The sequence below is a fragment of the Ursus maritimus genome, unplaced genomic scaffold, assembly GCF_017311325.1.
Source record: "Ursus maritimus isolate PB19 unplaced genomic scaffold, ASM1731132v1 scaffold_7, whole genome shotgun sequence".
Lineage (NCBI taxonomy): Eukaryota > Metazoa > Chordata > Mammalia > Carnivora > Ursidae > Ursus > Ursus maritimus.
Genome location: NW_024426885.1, coordinates 64,230,205 through 64,245,516, shown reverse-complemented (window position 1 = coordinate 64,245,516; position 15,312 = coordinate 64,230,205). Strand labels below are relative to the sequence as shown.

General features: G+C 39.6%; 1 protein-coding gene across 7 annotated transcripts in view; it reads right to left on the bottom strand.

Moving 5' to 3' along the window:
• The window catches only part of FAM13C (family with sequence similarity 13 member C), a 136,890-nt gene that overhangs the window by 116,793 nt on the left and 4,785 nt on the right, over nt 1-15,312 (bottom strand). For all 7 annotated transcript variants that reach the window (XM_008695912.2, XM_040623818.1, XM_008695907.2 and 4 more), the window contains 2 exons: nt 13,452-13,508; nt 9,550-9,751 (listed from right to left, as the gene is read on the bottom strand). In XM_008695912.2, coding sequence (XP_008694134.1) covers nt 9,550-9,624 — 75 coding nt within the window. In that variant the 5' untranslated portion in view covers nt 9,625-9,751; nt 13,452-13,508. The remainder of the gene's footprint in view (nt 1-9,549; nt 9,752-13,451; nt 13,509-15,312) is intronic.

Below are 15,312 nucleotides of genomic sequence, written 5' to 3'. Positions count from 1 at the left end.
AATGTTTAAGGTTATATCATCATCACTCTTAATTCTCACCAAACTCCTAAAGTAGGTACAAAATATCATCTCTTCTTTATAGATGGAAAACAGACACTTAAAGAGCTGGTAAGTAAATGTTTCAAGTCATAGAGAAAGCAGCTGAGAAGGAATTTGAACCCATAACCATGTGGACATAGAGACCATACTTTTCACTACCTTGCTATACTACCATTCAAGTAGTTAGCCCTGGAATTTATTAAAAGAAATTTCTACACGGTAGAGGGACAAGACTTGGAACCCCACAGAGAGGTAGCAGGTGCCAATAGGGACAAAGAAAGATGTACTCTTCTTTCCATGCATTGGTAGGTCTTGAGTATGGGCTGAATTTATAAGGTTATATACTGTTAGAAACCATCTTTGGAACAACATCATGAAAATCGAAAGTTCTTTAATTCAGAATTTATTTATCTATGCAAAAGATGCAGAGGAAGAGGCATAATAAGACAATTTTAAGAGCCATTCTGTGTGGAAGCCATCTGCATATCTGTTAAATATTCCAGGCAGCATATAAGTAGAGATCAGTTCTTGCCATTCTCTGTTGCTACACTCAGAAGAACCAATACCATCAACACCTTCTTTATCTTTTAAAGGAGAATTCTTCTGTAACTTCCATCATAGGTGGAATATCAATTAGATCATGGGGACCTGAGTACTACAATGCCAAACTTTCAAATTTCCCATTGCTTATAAACTTGTCTCAGACCACTTAGGCTATTTTGAACACAAACTCCATCTGGGTGACACTTCTTTTTAACTTTTGAGATTTAATGCCCAGGCAAATAAGTCACATCACTTAATTCTAAGATTCCTTCATGACAGTAGTTAAGCAGAATATATTTGTATATCTCAAAAAAAAAGTAAAAGTTATTTCACAGATATTCCAGGTTTCCTCCTAAAAAGGTCTTTCTTCATCAGCTTAGTTATTTAACAACAGATCAGTTATTAATTCAAAGAGCTGTATCAGAATCTGATACACCGTGAGAAACCAGGAACCCAAACATCGACTTAGATAGCCTCACTTTGAAAGACACTGAATTTCTCAGATTTCCCTCCTCTCTGAATCTCAACCATTTTATTATTGGAGGAATGAAACAAGTCCCTCAAAGGAACACCTTTCTTTCTGACCAGTAAACAATATTCCAAAAAATCCATAGCAGGATTTGAAGTAAAACCTCTACACTGCACCTGCAAAATCATACAAGAGAAATAATGCAACACAAACTCATGTGTCAAAACAATTATCTAAGGCCAATGGTTAGAAGCACAATGAATTCATCCTTTTGACACACTCCAAAAAAGCAAGCTCTCAAAGGCATATTCAGACCTTAAATGTCTTCCTATCACTGACAAGCAAGTGAAATTCTATTCGAAGTTCATTTTAGCTTGCTGGTGCTCTGAGTTTCAAACTCAATCGGCTGTACTGGTTTTCTTGCTTTGCAGTTTGCACTTGCTTAGTGGTTCAGTAACACATTAAGAAAAATGTACATAAAGTATATCTATAATTAGAAACAGACTCTTAGTTCTTTTGGTGGGGGTGGGAGGATGACCCAGAATTAACTATTGTCTTCTAATTTAGTGTCCAACACAGAAAGAATTAGACTTAGACTCTCCAAAAATAGAAGTATAGTAAATACTTCATAGTTAGGTTATTTTGCCTGAAAAGTGTTTAGGGGGTTTTCATTTCCGCAGAAAAATTAAAATGCAAATTTCGCAATCAGACCTGAATTCCTTTCCAGACTCTTAACACATCTACTGGAGCCAAATGGAGGAAACCTAATGCTGATGTACACCAGACGGAACAGCTGGTCTCCCCAAGGAAGCGGATCAGCAGCATGAATGCACTACAAAGCTCACTGCAGAAAAGCTCTCTATACACCTCCTAGTTTTTCTCTTCTGCTAAAATAGCCAGCAGAGGGGAGGACAGAAGGTTAGTGCATCGCCTGATGCCAGCTGGTAGGGAGCGAAGATGGTAAGACTTAATCTACCAACGCTAAATTTAAATGCCCTCCGGATAGTGATGAGGTCCAATACAGGAAGTTGGTTCTGTTAGTCAAGTCCAATCATCCCCAAATCAGATTGTGAGGGATTAATACTATAGTAATATAGGATTCTTTTTAATTTTTCACAAAATATTACAATATATATAATTTATTGCCTTTTTAAAAACTGGATATGTTACTTTTAATCAGTAGCGGAATGTCAATAAATATGGATTTTTTTATGAAATAGTGGGTTTATACATTTTTATTGAGCAATCAGGGAAGTGTGAATACAAGAAATTAATGTGAAACAAATAGTTCTAGAAAAAGGTAGATATTATACCAAGAACAGGAAAGCCTGATCAAGACTGGTGGTCACACATAATAAACAGAAAGTATGTGTGGAGGGAGTCTCATAGTAAATCAACCCCAAAGTCTTCCAAGATGACAAATTACCCAGATAGTCTAAAGGGGAGAGATGGAAGCTCCTGAGGTCACTGTTAGTCATAATGAGATATAATAAGGCACACCTACAATTTTCTGAGATATAAATGATATATAACATTACATTAGCCTCAAGTGTATAACATAATAATCAACATATGTATATATTGTGAAATGATCACCACAACGTTGAGTTAACATCCATCACCATACATAGTTATAATTTTTTTTCTTGTGATGAAAACTTTTAAGATCTACTCTCTTAGCAATATTCATATTACTATATATATACTATGGATATACTATATCCCTAAGACTTATTTATTTTCTATCTGTAAGTCTATATCTTTTGATCACCTTTACCCATTTCATTTACCCGCCATATGTTGTGTAATCACAAAATATTGCAACAAATATAATCTATTGCATTCAACAAATTCTCCTCTCTAGAAAGAGTAATAAACTCCTTTGATAAAGAATTTCTGCTTTAACACAAACTCACCAAGTCCTATTTTACCTTCAAGTCAATCATATCAAAGCATCAACAAAACCTGACCTTTCTGGAGACAAGTTATCGAATGTTTCCTTTCCAAGCCATTCTCTTTTTATAGCCCACCATCTAAGGAAGACAGGGATAAACAAGCAGCAAAGAAAATTGCAATTGATCTTGGTTCAAAAAAATAAGTCTCCTTATTTCTAATATCTTAACTTCTTTGAGGACATTCTTGCATTGTTTTCCCCATTCCTGGACGTTTATTGGGTCGGCAAATATACTTAAAGCCTTCTTCTTTTAAATCACTCATATAGAGTGGGTGAAAATTAATTAATCATTTATACATGCACACAAAACCTCAGACACTGCTGCTTCGCCCAGGGCTCCTCAGAGAAATGGCAAGACCAGGAGGAAAGTCGCTCAGAGTGAGATTTGAATCTGATCTTCCAAAAGTAACACTTCTGAATCTGACTTTGGGATTGATCAGAAAGGTATGAAAGATCAAAACTTTCAACAGCTACCATCTGGTCCCTTCTCCCTTACCCATATCTCCAGTCCCAACCTGGTTGGGATCAGATTAAAGATCCACTCTGGGGTGCTGAATACAAGCTTTGTGACAAGAGAACCCAGAATGTCAATAGCTAAACGTTTACAATGGTTCCATTCAGCTTTGAAGTGGGTTATTTTTAAGTCATAAAGGTTGTGCCCACAGGGTCTTCACAGGTGCTTTTAGGGAATGATGTTCCGAGCAAACCAGTCAGAAGTGTGTCTTGATGGTGGTAACAGGTGTTGGGCAGAATTTGAAACATAAGTTTCAGTGCCCCCAAATAAGTTCAGCTTTACCGACAAAACCACTGTCTCTACCACAGTGCATGGTAAATCTGCTTAAGGTTACATTTACCCTGTAATTAAAACTCTTATGAAATAGCTCTATCAACATCTATATTTGTTCAAGGCCTTGTGGCATTTTGCCTGATGATATTAGCCAACAACACTATAGTATTATCAGGGGTAATTATAGTTATTTAAAACGCTGACTTGTTCACAGATTTACTTCTTCCATTTGAATCTAGCATCATCCAGGCTAGTGTCTTTCAATCAGAGGTGTACATCAGACTTTCCTACGGAGTGTAATAAAAATGCAGGTGTCTAGGACTGACACCAGACTTAATGAATTTTTTGCTTTACATTCTTGGCACGTTCTTGCAGGATTATTATATTTCTAGGTTTTTCCCTTGTAAAAATTACATTCATCTATTTTTGTAAAATCAGAAGTAAACTCCCTGACTTCTTTAAAAATAGACTTAGTTGTTATCCTTTGAAACGTTCTGTCTAATTTGGGGACAATGATTTTATTATCTTGTTTTGCATGTCACATCTACTCATTATTCTCATTATGAGCGCTCATCAGACTTTTCACATCTGAAAATGATTCATAAATTAATCACAACCAGTTTCAGTTTCTGTCGTCTATACATGCTTGTTTTCCTTAGATGCCCACAGGGTCTGCTACCAGCTCCAAGCCAGAGTTTTCAACAAAGAATACTTTCAACAGTCCTAGATGCTTCAAACAGTTGACATTTTCAAGAACAGACTCTTGGGTACAGGAATCTGGTGACACCAATGGGCTGAGTCAAGATTTATAGAACTTTCGTCAAGAAGCTGACAGTTTTATGCTCCTGCTAACCCAAGATCAACAGGAACAAAAATTAATTGTATAAGACCGAATGGACTGATAAGGGAAATTTTACTGTAGTTATTTGTTTAGAATATTGTTATTTTAATGTTCTATTTACTGGATCTATAAGAAAGTCCTTTCTCTACTTCACCTCACAATTTAGTAGATTCTTGTATTAACTATATTTTACTATTTTCTGTATTCTTGATGCTCTGGCCTCTGGAGCCCCACTTCCTGGGAAGTAAATTCTCCCAGGGCTAGCCGATTCTTACAACATAAAAGACTTGCCCAGGAGAGAAGCTTTCACATGCAAACTAACCAATCCGGAGTCCATACTTGGAGCCAACTCTTCTGTCTGGCTCAGACACTCCAGAAGGCAATATTCTTCTGCCCTAATCATCTGAACCAAGTACCAGAGATTCCCTATACATACTCAGAGTCTACTGAAATGAATTAAAGATTTTATTTATTTATTTGACAGAGAGAGACAGCGAGAGAGGGAATACAAGCAGGGGGAGTGGGAGAGAGAAGCAGGCTTCCCCTGAGCAGGGAGCCTGATGCAGGGGCTCCATGCAGCAGCTCTACGCAGGGGCTGGATCCCAGAATGCTGGGATCATGACCTGAGCCAAATGCAGATGCCTAATGACTGAGCCACCCAGGCGCCCCTACTGAAACGAATTGAACTAGTCAATCCTAAAACTGCTTTACCCTGCCTCGCCTTGCCTTTCCCACAGAAAGCACACAAAGGCTTCTGCCTTGCTTTCCACCTGTCCCTTCTGCTTCCTGATGAACCTGGTGTTTTCTTTCCATGGCCCTGCACAGCATGGCATGCTCCCTTTCCTCTGAGAACTAGGAGTAGGAATCTTTTCAAATGGCCGTCATCTTCTCATCTATTGGCCTCACCATATGTGAATAATAATAAAACTATATTTTAAAACTGTTCCATTTATGTAAACTTAAATGAAACATTTAAAAGTGATATCTGAGTCTCACTGTTCCCAGAGTTCAGAAACTCACCCTGCATCCTTACTTTTCATTGCAATGGGGTTATTTCATATATTCAATAATAATCTGTCTTCCTTTTTACCAGAATAAAATTGAAAAATTTGTTATGCAACCAATATCTTGCCTGGAATGCCATCTTGAGAAGGAGTTTCATTGAATCATGTAGAACAGAACACTTTTAAGGAAGAAATATGGCTTTACTTATGCAGCCAGTGCCTACAGAGGCCTCCTAGGATAATTGGCCTGCTGCCCGGCTTACAGGGTCCAGCCTTACAGGTGGTAAAGATGGTCACTTCCTGGCAAACTAGAGACCTAATGTTATTTTGGGGACCTCAAGAGGAGAGGAATATATCCAAATGCATAGGTACTGCAGTTGAAATTTAATGGAGGGAGTTTCTTGAATTTAGCTCCTTGCCTTGGGATTGCAAATAATAGAGGCATTAAAAGTCCAATCTGAGATTCCTCATGAAAACTCCCAGAGAAAAGCTAATATTGTGTGATTATTCAATAACGAATGGCTTTAGATTTTGCAAAACATGCTTAAGAAGGCCTGTATGGTAAATTAACACTCTGGCTATGTTTATGTAAAGACTCAGGCCAAACCCAGTGAGACTAGCCTTATTTTGTAATTAAGAATATTCTTTCTTTGGGGCGCCTGGGTGGCACAGCGGTTAAGCATCTGCCTTCGGCTCAGGGTGTGATCCCGGTGTTCTGGGATCAAGCCCCACGTCAGGCTCCTCCGCTATGAGCCTGCTTCTTCCTCTCCCACTCCCCCTGCTTGTGTTCCCTCTCTCGCTGGCTGTCTCTATCTCTGTCTAATAAATAAATAAAATCTTAAAAAAAAAAAGAATATTCTTTCTTTGAGATTCTTATGATCACAAGAGGGAGGAGAAGAATGTAAAGCAAAACTATAAATGACTTTGAAAGTTAGTGGATGTCCTGGCTAACTTATCTGTCTGGATAATCTTTGCTTTTGTCTTTCTATGACTAGGCTACTTTACGAGGCTATAGACATAAGAAGTGAACTTGTAGATATTGATGCAATACAAATAATTCCTCACGTCTGAGGGAAAGTAATTGATTATCACCCAATGGATATTATAAGTTTTGCCAATTTTGTGTCAATTTGTATAAATTTACTTCTGTATTCCTCTTCACACTACAAATATGTGATACTTTGCATTCTCTTTTGTACTGGTTGTAATAATTTACCGAGTCCTTCATTAATAATTTAAATAAAATCTTTGATACATCTTTATTTCATATCTGTGGGAGAGTCATGATTATATTCTTTTAAATGTAACTTTTCACAGCTGAATAAGATCACACTCAACATTTCACACACACAAAAATGATACAATCATCTATATACTTCTCTTACCCAGTTTTGAATTACTCAGCATATAATACTGACTACCGAATGCAGCAGATTTAAAGACAGACAAGAAGGACCGAATCACCAACCTTAAGAAACTGTCATCCTATGGAGCTAACATTTACCCAAACTTTGTCTAGCTTCAGTGATCGAAGCTTTAAGGCAGAAAAAAAAAAAAAATACACTTACAAAATTCTCCCTTAAGTAATCTTTTCTAAATAAGTAATTACTGGTTAGCAGTACAATATATCAACAAAGGAAAAAAAAATTCCAAAGTGAAATCATGGGTTTTATATAAAAATTAAGGTGTGAGTAGTATAAGGGATTAGGTAAATCACTAGACTTATAGTTGGAAGATCTGTGGACATCCTCTTAGATACACTGTGCTTTTATGGAAAAGACCTTCCACTCAAGTTCTTCCAAATCTGTTTAAAGAGGTTATGTAATCCCTCTAATCCTTAGTTTTTCCATTTTCAAAAAAAGATAATAATATCCATTCCAGGGGATTGTGGTAAAACATGGTACATGCCTGGAACACAGTAAATACTTGAATACAAGTTAGCTGATTTTATTAATAATATTAGTTACAGAGCATTTATAGATTCAGTTCTTGCTCAATACTCAACCAATGTTAATTTTCTCTCCCCAAAGAAAATAGGAAGAATGAAATGTGTTTCATATTTCTCCCAAATATGGAAGATCTGAAATATTATTATCAAAGTTCTCTTAGTCACTGGAGGGGGGATCTCATTGTGTGGATAGAGATGTTAGGAATGAACTGGAAATTTTACCTGCAGTCCAGGATTCAACACTGTCTTATAAGCAAAGATAATACAAGCATATCTCTCTCAGGAAATCTTCCTGTGTGTGTGAGCAATGGATTGGAATTACATGCCCCATTAGCACCTTATTACAAGTGACAACTGTGTAATTTCTGATAACCAGGCTATAGGATGACAAGAAAGAAGGCACTCTAGGAGACACGGCTGGTCACCCAATGCCCAAAGTGTCACAGGGACCCTTAGCAGGAGATTCAAGATCAGAGCCTCCCTGAGACCTGTCAGACTCTGGGGGCAGCCCTTTGGGTACCTGTACCCCCCCCCAACCAACACCACACTCCTAATCAGATTAAGTGCTGGGTGCATTCAGTAATAGGCAGGGTCTCAAGTTTATCATAACTCAAATAGTATTTCCCATTCACTTCTGTCTGAAACTCGACTCAGTTTAAAAGAATTATAACACAGCTTAATGAATGCAGAGGGAACTTTCTTTTTATTGCAAAATTAACTGACTAAATAAGAGGCCCTAATGCCAAGGAAGAAATGAGATAAAAATCACAAGGCGAGGGGCGCCTGGGTGGCACAGCGGGGCGCCTGGGTGGCACAGCGGTTAAGCGTCTGCCTTCGGCTCAGGGCGTGATCCCGGCATTATGGGATCGAGCCCCACATCAGGCTCTTCCGCTGGGAGCCTGCTTCTTCCTCTCCCACTCCCCCTGCTTGTGTTCCCTCTCTCGCTGGCTGTCTCTATCTCTGTCGAATAAATAAATAAAATCTTTAAAAAAAAAAAAAATCACAAGGCGAATAAGAAAATGACAAGGTCAAATAAAGTGTTCAGCCAAAGTTGTTCTAACAGGATTACCTGGTGCCCATTTGCTATATAGGACTCCACTTAAAGTTATACAATTAATCTGTTACACGCAGAACCTCTCACATTATTGTTAAGGTTTAAATGTTAACAAAAAAGCAAAGTTAATATTAACGAAGCACCCATGTCCCCAGAACTGTATTAGGTGCGGTTACAAGTATAATCTCATTAACCTCCTAGTAAGATAAAAGTGGATTATATTCATTTAACTTTTTTAAAGCACCATAAATTATTTAAGGAGTTTTCTAAGATTTAAAAACATCACATTCTTTGCTACACCCCTCTACAACTAGAAAAAGTTTTTTAAAAAATTAGAAAATGTAAATGTACTACCCAAATCAAGTTTTAAAAAAATGCTTCATTCATTCGTTTAAATACTTATTGACTTCAAAGAACCTGATACTGCACAGACACACACACACACACACACACACACACACACACACACACACAAGCACATGCGCGCTTGAATATTTACCCAAGGCTTCTAAACGGCCACTCACTTTGAGCGGCTCCAGGTAAACTTGGGATTTCTGATTTGCTGAGAAGTAATCTCCAAGTTTGGGGCAGGAGCTACAAGACCTGGGTAAGTGAAGATGGCTGGAGACCCTCCTCCACTCTCCCCTGCAAGAATGCCGCAGCTCCTCTGAACCCATGTCAAAGCCCAGGGTTTAAGGCACCAGTCTGAAAGAGCGCTAAATTACCAGCCTGCCGAGGACCCTGCGCTGGGCGTGCCATCCGTGCGCCCCAGGCAGGCGGTCCGCGCACTGACCCGTCAAGCTCACTCATCACCTCCTGCAAAATAACACGCTTACACTGCCTGCCAGAGCGGTGCCCTCGCGGGAGAAGCACCCACGGGGGAAAGGCGTGAGGAGGTAGAGCCCGCTACCTGACTTTCTGCGTGGCTCCTGGCGCTCTCGGCCTTGAGCAGGGTCTTGGGCTTCCGGGACTTGAAGTTGCCCATGCTGGGTCGCAGCACGCCGTCCCCCAGCACGGTCGGCTCTACATGCTGCTGCGGCTCCCGCGACGGCGGCGCCGGCTCCTCTAGGAGAGCCCCGGCGTCGGGGTAGTTTTCTTTATTGTCTTCATCTCTAAAACAGGAAAGACCCAATTTAGAAAGCACCCAAAAAAGTAATAAACTGCTGCGGGAAAGCGGGGCTGGCACACTCATTGCTGCTCTATTTATATGGTATCTGGCAAAATGTTTAGGGGAGACTTAGTTCCACAGGAACGAGAACCTAAGGATGTGAATTTCACTCTGTAGCTCACGTTCCCTTCTAATCTTTACTAGTGGATACATAGCTTTTTTTTTTTGTAATTGTAACTTTATGCATACTACCACATTTGTTGTTAATTTTTCACTTTAAGATGCTTTCATGTATATATTTTTTCCCTGACAAAAATGTGAGATTCAGGTTAGAGATGGTCAGCCTGGTTTTATAGATTAAGATTCTAGCACTCAGGGGCACTTGGGTCGCTCTGGTCATGATCTCAGGGTCTGAGATCAAGCTCCAGGACAGCTGCGAGCTGGGTGTGGAGCCTGCTTAGGATTTTCTCTCTCCCCCACCCCTCTCTTCAAAAAAGAAAAAAACAAACAAACAACAACAACAACAAAATCCTCTAAACCTCAGAGATTAAGTGAAGTGCCTGAGAAGGGCTAATTCACCCAGAGACCTCGTGTGGTAGGTGGGTCTTCAGTCTCTCCTGCAGATGTATGTACTTGATTCAAGGCATGATGCTTCCTCCTCGCTGGCATGTTTCAAATCATCTCCCTACAATTTTCAAAGGCCTCTAGAAGTTTAACAGGGTCTATTTGGATAGGAAACATGCTCCTTGGATAAAATATAAAACAAGGGCCATATTTTACCCAACTTCAGTGCACACTCAAAGATCCTGTTGTCCAGGGTCCATCAGTGTGGAATTGCTGGAGGTGACAAAATGGGCTGTGTCACCTTCACACACTCAGTGCCAGAATGGCACTTTTCATTTTCACTAACCAAGCAAATTCATACAATATAACCCCACTGTTTCAATGTCCTCAAAAATAGTGACATAACACTTTTATTTGAAGTCATTAGTCCCTCTTAAATCTAGATGCATTTTATTTTCTTATTTTGCTAAGAATCCAGGGATGTAACCAAATGGGGTGTTCTCTTTATACAACAAATATTGTCATCCTTAATCCCCTGGCAATCATTGTCATCCTTAATCCCCTGGCAATCATCCCATGGTACTCGATCATGTAATTCTCTAGGGGTGACCACTTCCCCTCAGCGGTGTTTTTCCCTCCTGCTCCCTAATCTGAGCACCCATAAAAGATTGTGGCAAGGTCAGATAGGAAGCAATTCCTTGTAGCTCAAGGACACACAAGGCCAAGAGCCAGGACCAGCAAAGAAAGGATTTCTATGCCCACTGTTCAAGATGCCTTTCACAAATAAAACAGAGATTAAATTCACTAAACTGATATCAGGAGGATGAACTCCAGTTGGCCTCTGGGAAAAGATCAAAGCAAACCTCAGGATAGGAATTCTGGAGCATGTCCAGGGTGCAGTTGGGCAAAGTGTGGAAATAAGACAATCTGAAACAGTTCATTTTAAGCCTCAGGACAAACTTCTTAATGCCTGGTAAAAGAGAACCCAACAATTGCAATAATTCATCAATATTAATAACTGAAAAAAATAGTAAACAGAAAGTCCATGCCAGTGACACTGGTTAATATTTTCCCTTAAGATCAATTATAATTTATTATTTTATTTATATATTTATTTTTAGAGAGAGAAAAAGAGAGGTCAGGGGAAGAGCAGAGCGGGAGGGAGAGGAAGACGGAAAGAATCCCACGCAGACTCTGAGCTGAGCCTGAAGCCTGACAAGAGGCTTGATCTCACCACCCTGAGATCACAACCCTGAGATCACAGCCTGAGTCGGACACTCAACCAAGCCACCCAGGGGCCCCAAGATCAATTACAGTTTTAAAAATTCTAAGTCGCTAATGGATTTGGAAACCAATATCAAACCATAAGTTGGAACTGTACTAGTTCGTGTGAAATGCATTTCTCTCACTGGAAACAATGTTCATCCACACTCTTTATGCTCCTGGGTGAGAAACAATAGGGAGAACAACTGCCTTTACAGTAAATCTAAATGTTCCTCATTCAAGGAGGATTCTAGAACACTAAGATAAGAAAGAAAAAGTCATTTTTCAAATCTAAAATGACTCTTATGATAGTCTCATTCCTAAAGCAATACCTGGACTTCATTTTTATATACTTTCAAGGTGCTCAAATTTTATAAATTATCTCACTCACTTCCTTGAATTGAAAAGCAAGGAAGGTGGGTATGGGGGAGCAAAATCATCTTTCTCTCATTACACGAATACCTAAATACAAATAGTCATATTTAGAAATATATTTCTAACCTGTTACTGGTTTCCCCGAATCTCCAAAGCAGGAAAGTACAAGTTCTGTCATTTATGCCACTACTTAGTGGAATCAAAAATAACTGAGATGAGTCTGAAAGATCCTCCCATCTAAGCCTGGGCCACAGCACATCACCTGTCTGACCCTCATCCGTAAGGTCTATCTCTGTATCTTGCAGAGATAATACAGTCCCTGTGCGACTCCTACCATAGAAAGCTGGCTCGAGGCCACAGCTCAATAAATGGGAGCTATTGTGAATTTCATGGAGCTTTAGCCAAGTGGTTATTTGCAAAGACAAGACTGAGGGTTCTTTTTAGTCTCCCCAATACCTCCAGGATAAATTCCAAACTCCTTAGTGAGGTACACAAACCCTTTGAAATCAGGTCTTCGTTTATCTCTGGAGCTTTAGTTCTTATCACTCTTGGCCTCCTCACTCCCCAAAGCTCTCAAGCTTCCTGCCATCCTGACCCGCCTGCTATTCCTACAACTCTATTTTCTCTACCCTCTGTTGGCTTTCCAGTAAGTTGCTCCCTCTGCTTGGTAACACCATCTTTTTCTCAGCTTCATTTGCCCCCCACCACACACACACACACACACACACACACACACACACACACACGGAGTCACGTGCTACTGTAATTTTCTTCAGGAATCCATCCTGGAAACCTCTCTGGGCTATTCGGTCCTTCTAAATGAATCCTCTATCTACCTCTAGTAAAATAGCATTTAATGCACTGTAGCATCGTCATCTGCATTGACTGGGTTCTGGCACGCAAAATAGGCCTTCCGCAATTGTTTGTTATCCAAGAAATGGACTCGAGAGTCAAAGAGACCTCAGCCCAAATTCTGCGTCATAGTAGCTTGGATGAGTTATAATCCTTCTGAGCCTCAGTTTCCCCACCTCCAGGATGAGGAAGGAAACATCAGCTTCCCTTCAGTTGTTTAGATTAAATAATAAAATGTATGTAAAAATGCTCTGAACAAAGCAAATTTGGAAGCAATGGTTAACTATGAAGGTTTTGCCATACCATGCACCCTTGATGACCAAGACCATACCTCAAACACTCAATGACATGTTTGGTAAATAAGTCTGTAACCTCTTCCATAGGGTCTATGATGGGAACATTGAGAGGGGATAATCAATATTGAATTCAGCAGACATTGACTGTGCATTCCCCATGCAAAAGGCACTGTCCTGGGAACGAAGGGGAGTACCCAAAAAATGGACATGACAAAATTCCTTAAGAACTGATAGTTTATTACAAGAACTTAGACACAAGAATAAGTAATTATAATTCAAAGAAAAGGCTAAAGATCCCAGACCCATATGGTTTCTGTCCTTCATAATTATGAAGCAAGCAATAGCGGGTCATACCTGATACTGGAGCAATCAGTCTGGTCTTCATGTAGGGAGACTGTGTCTTCGTCACACCTGGAGAGAAGGAACAAAACCACGTCAGTTCCAACTGTCTGCAGCAGCAGACGCAGCAAGAATCTAGAATTAGATTAGCACAGTAAACTAAAAAAGGGAACAACCCTCACCAGTCTCTCTCCAACTAGCTCTGATTCCCAGCATGTCTACCGGGCAATGATACCAACGTTGTCATATCATGTGATCTTAAAAGCTCAGAACCAGAGGCAACACTCTTTTTTCATCCACTGCTCTGCATCCCCTAAACTAACAAGATCTTGGCAAGGACCCAGCTGTTCAAAGCACTTGAGGGGACATCTAACATCAAGATCGGTGGTTTATTCTCGGCTCAAAAGGGACTCCACCACATGCTTCTTGAAATGTCCTCTGCCTCAGGCAGTCCCAAACCACACCAGCTCCCATTTGGCTTCCTCCACCGACCTCCAAACTTTCTCAATCCCCTTCCCTGTCACAAAACTTCTAGAATAACCCAGTGAAAAATTCCTGGCTCTTCTATATTGAAAAATCTCCAGTGTGCCACAACACCTAGGGGAATCTGGAGTAGGACCATTCTCTCACTCAAGTGTAGGAGGGAGCTTTGTTCCTGTTCTCAACCATTCCTACCCCACTCCAGCCTGGGATGCTTTTTCCACCTTCAACTCCTACTCATCCTTCACTGCCCAAGTGAAGTTTCCTAAGTTCTATGAACGTTCCCAGCCAAGTTCACCCACAGGCCACATACCTACTTTAAACCTTAATACATAAATGTTTACTCTTTATTCTGAGGTAATCCCTTTGTACCTCTGGCATCTCTTTAATCAGTTGTTAATGCCATGAGAAGAAATGAATTTTTTCTAGATATACCACCACAGTGCCCACAGTGCTACCCCAAAGGAGCATTCAATAAATAATTGAATGGAATCATTAGCTCTGGCCCCTCAGCAAGACTGGAAATACTTTAACAAGCATTTCCTGAACATTTACTGACTTTCAGGTCCTCATTAGGTATTAGCGCTGTGCATTTCAAACTCTTTGGGACTCAGGACTAACCAGTTTGTTTTCTATTTCCAATCTCCTATGGTAGTTTGGTAAAAACGCCACAGGAATGCCAAATTCCCATAGAAGTTATCAAATGTTTACTCCCTATTTCTGTACTTTCCTTGTCTCAGATGAGTTACAAGCAATTTGGGGGCCCATACTTTCAGTAGTACTTCTTCTAAAGGACGCAAAATTGAAAAAGACCTGGACCTGCTCTGATGGAGTCACAGTATAATAAGTGGATAAAAATAAATAAATACCTACATATATAAATATAACCATAATATAAGAATAATGTTCATACTATATGAAATCATTTAAATTTTTTAAATATTCCTTAAGTTATATAACTTACCCATAGAACAAAGTGATGAAAGCTCTAGTCCTCTTCTCTTACTACACCTTTTAAATTATGTACTTTAATGAATTAAACAAAGGCCATCTAGATCCTAACTCTCTCTGCCTGCTGAAATATCTTGTTCCTGCTGGCAGTTGGAAAAAAAAAAAATCAGCCAACTTAACACAGTATTCTTTTTAACAAAATAATTAAATTTTCTTGCCTTCTCATGTTTTTGACTGTCAGTAAACCATTCTATCTCATGAAAATAACAATTGAATTCATAAGTATTGCCTTGTTCTCCTCCATTAGAAGCATTCACTTTAATAGATTATCTAAGCTTTGTAATGTGAATGAAAATGTTTCCCAATAAAAGTAACTTCACTGGGGTGCCTGGGTGGCTCAGTCATTAAGCATCTGCCTTCAGCTCAGGTCATGATTCCAGGGTCC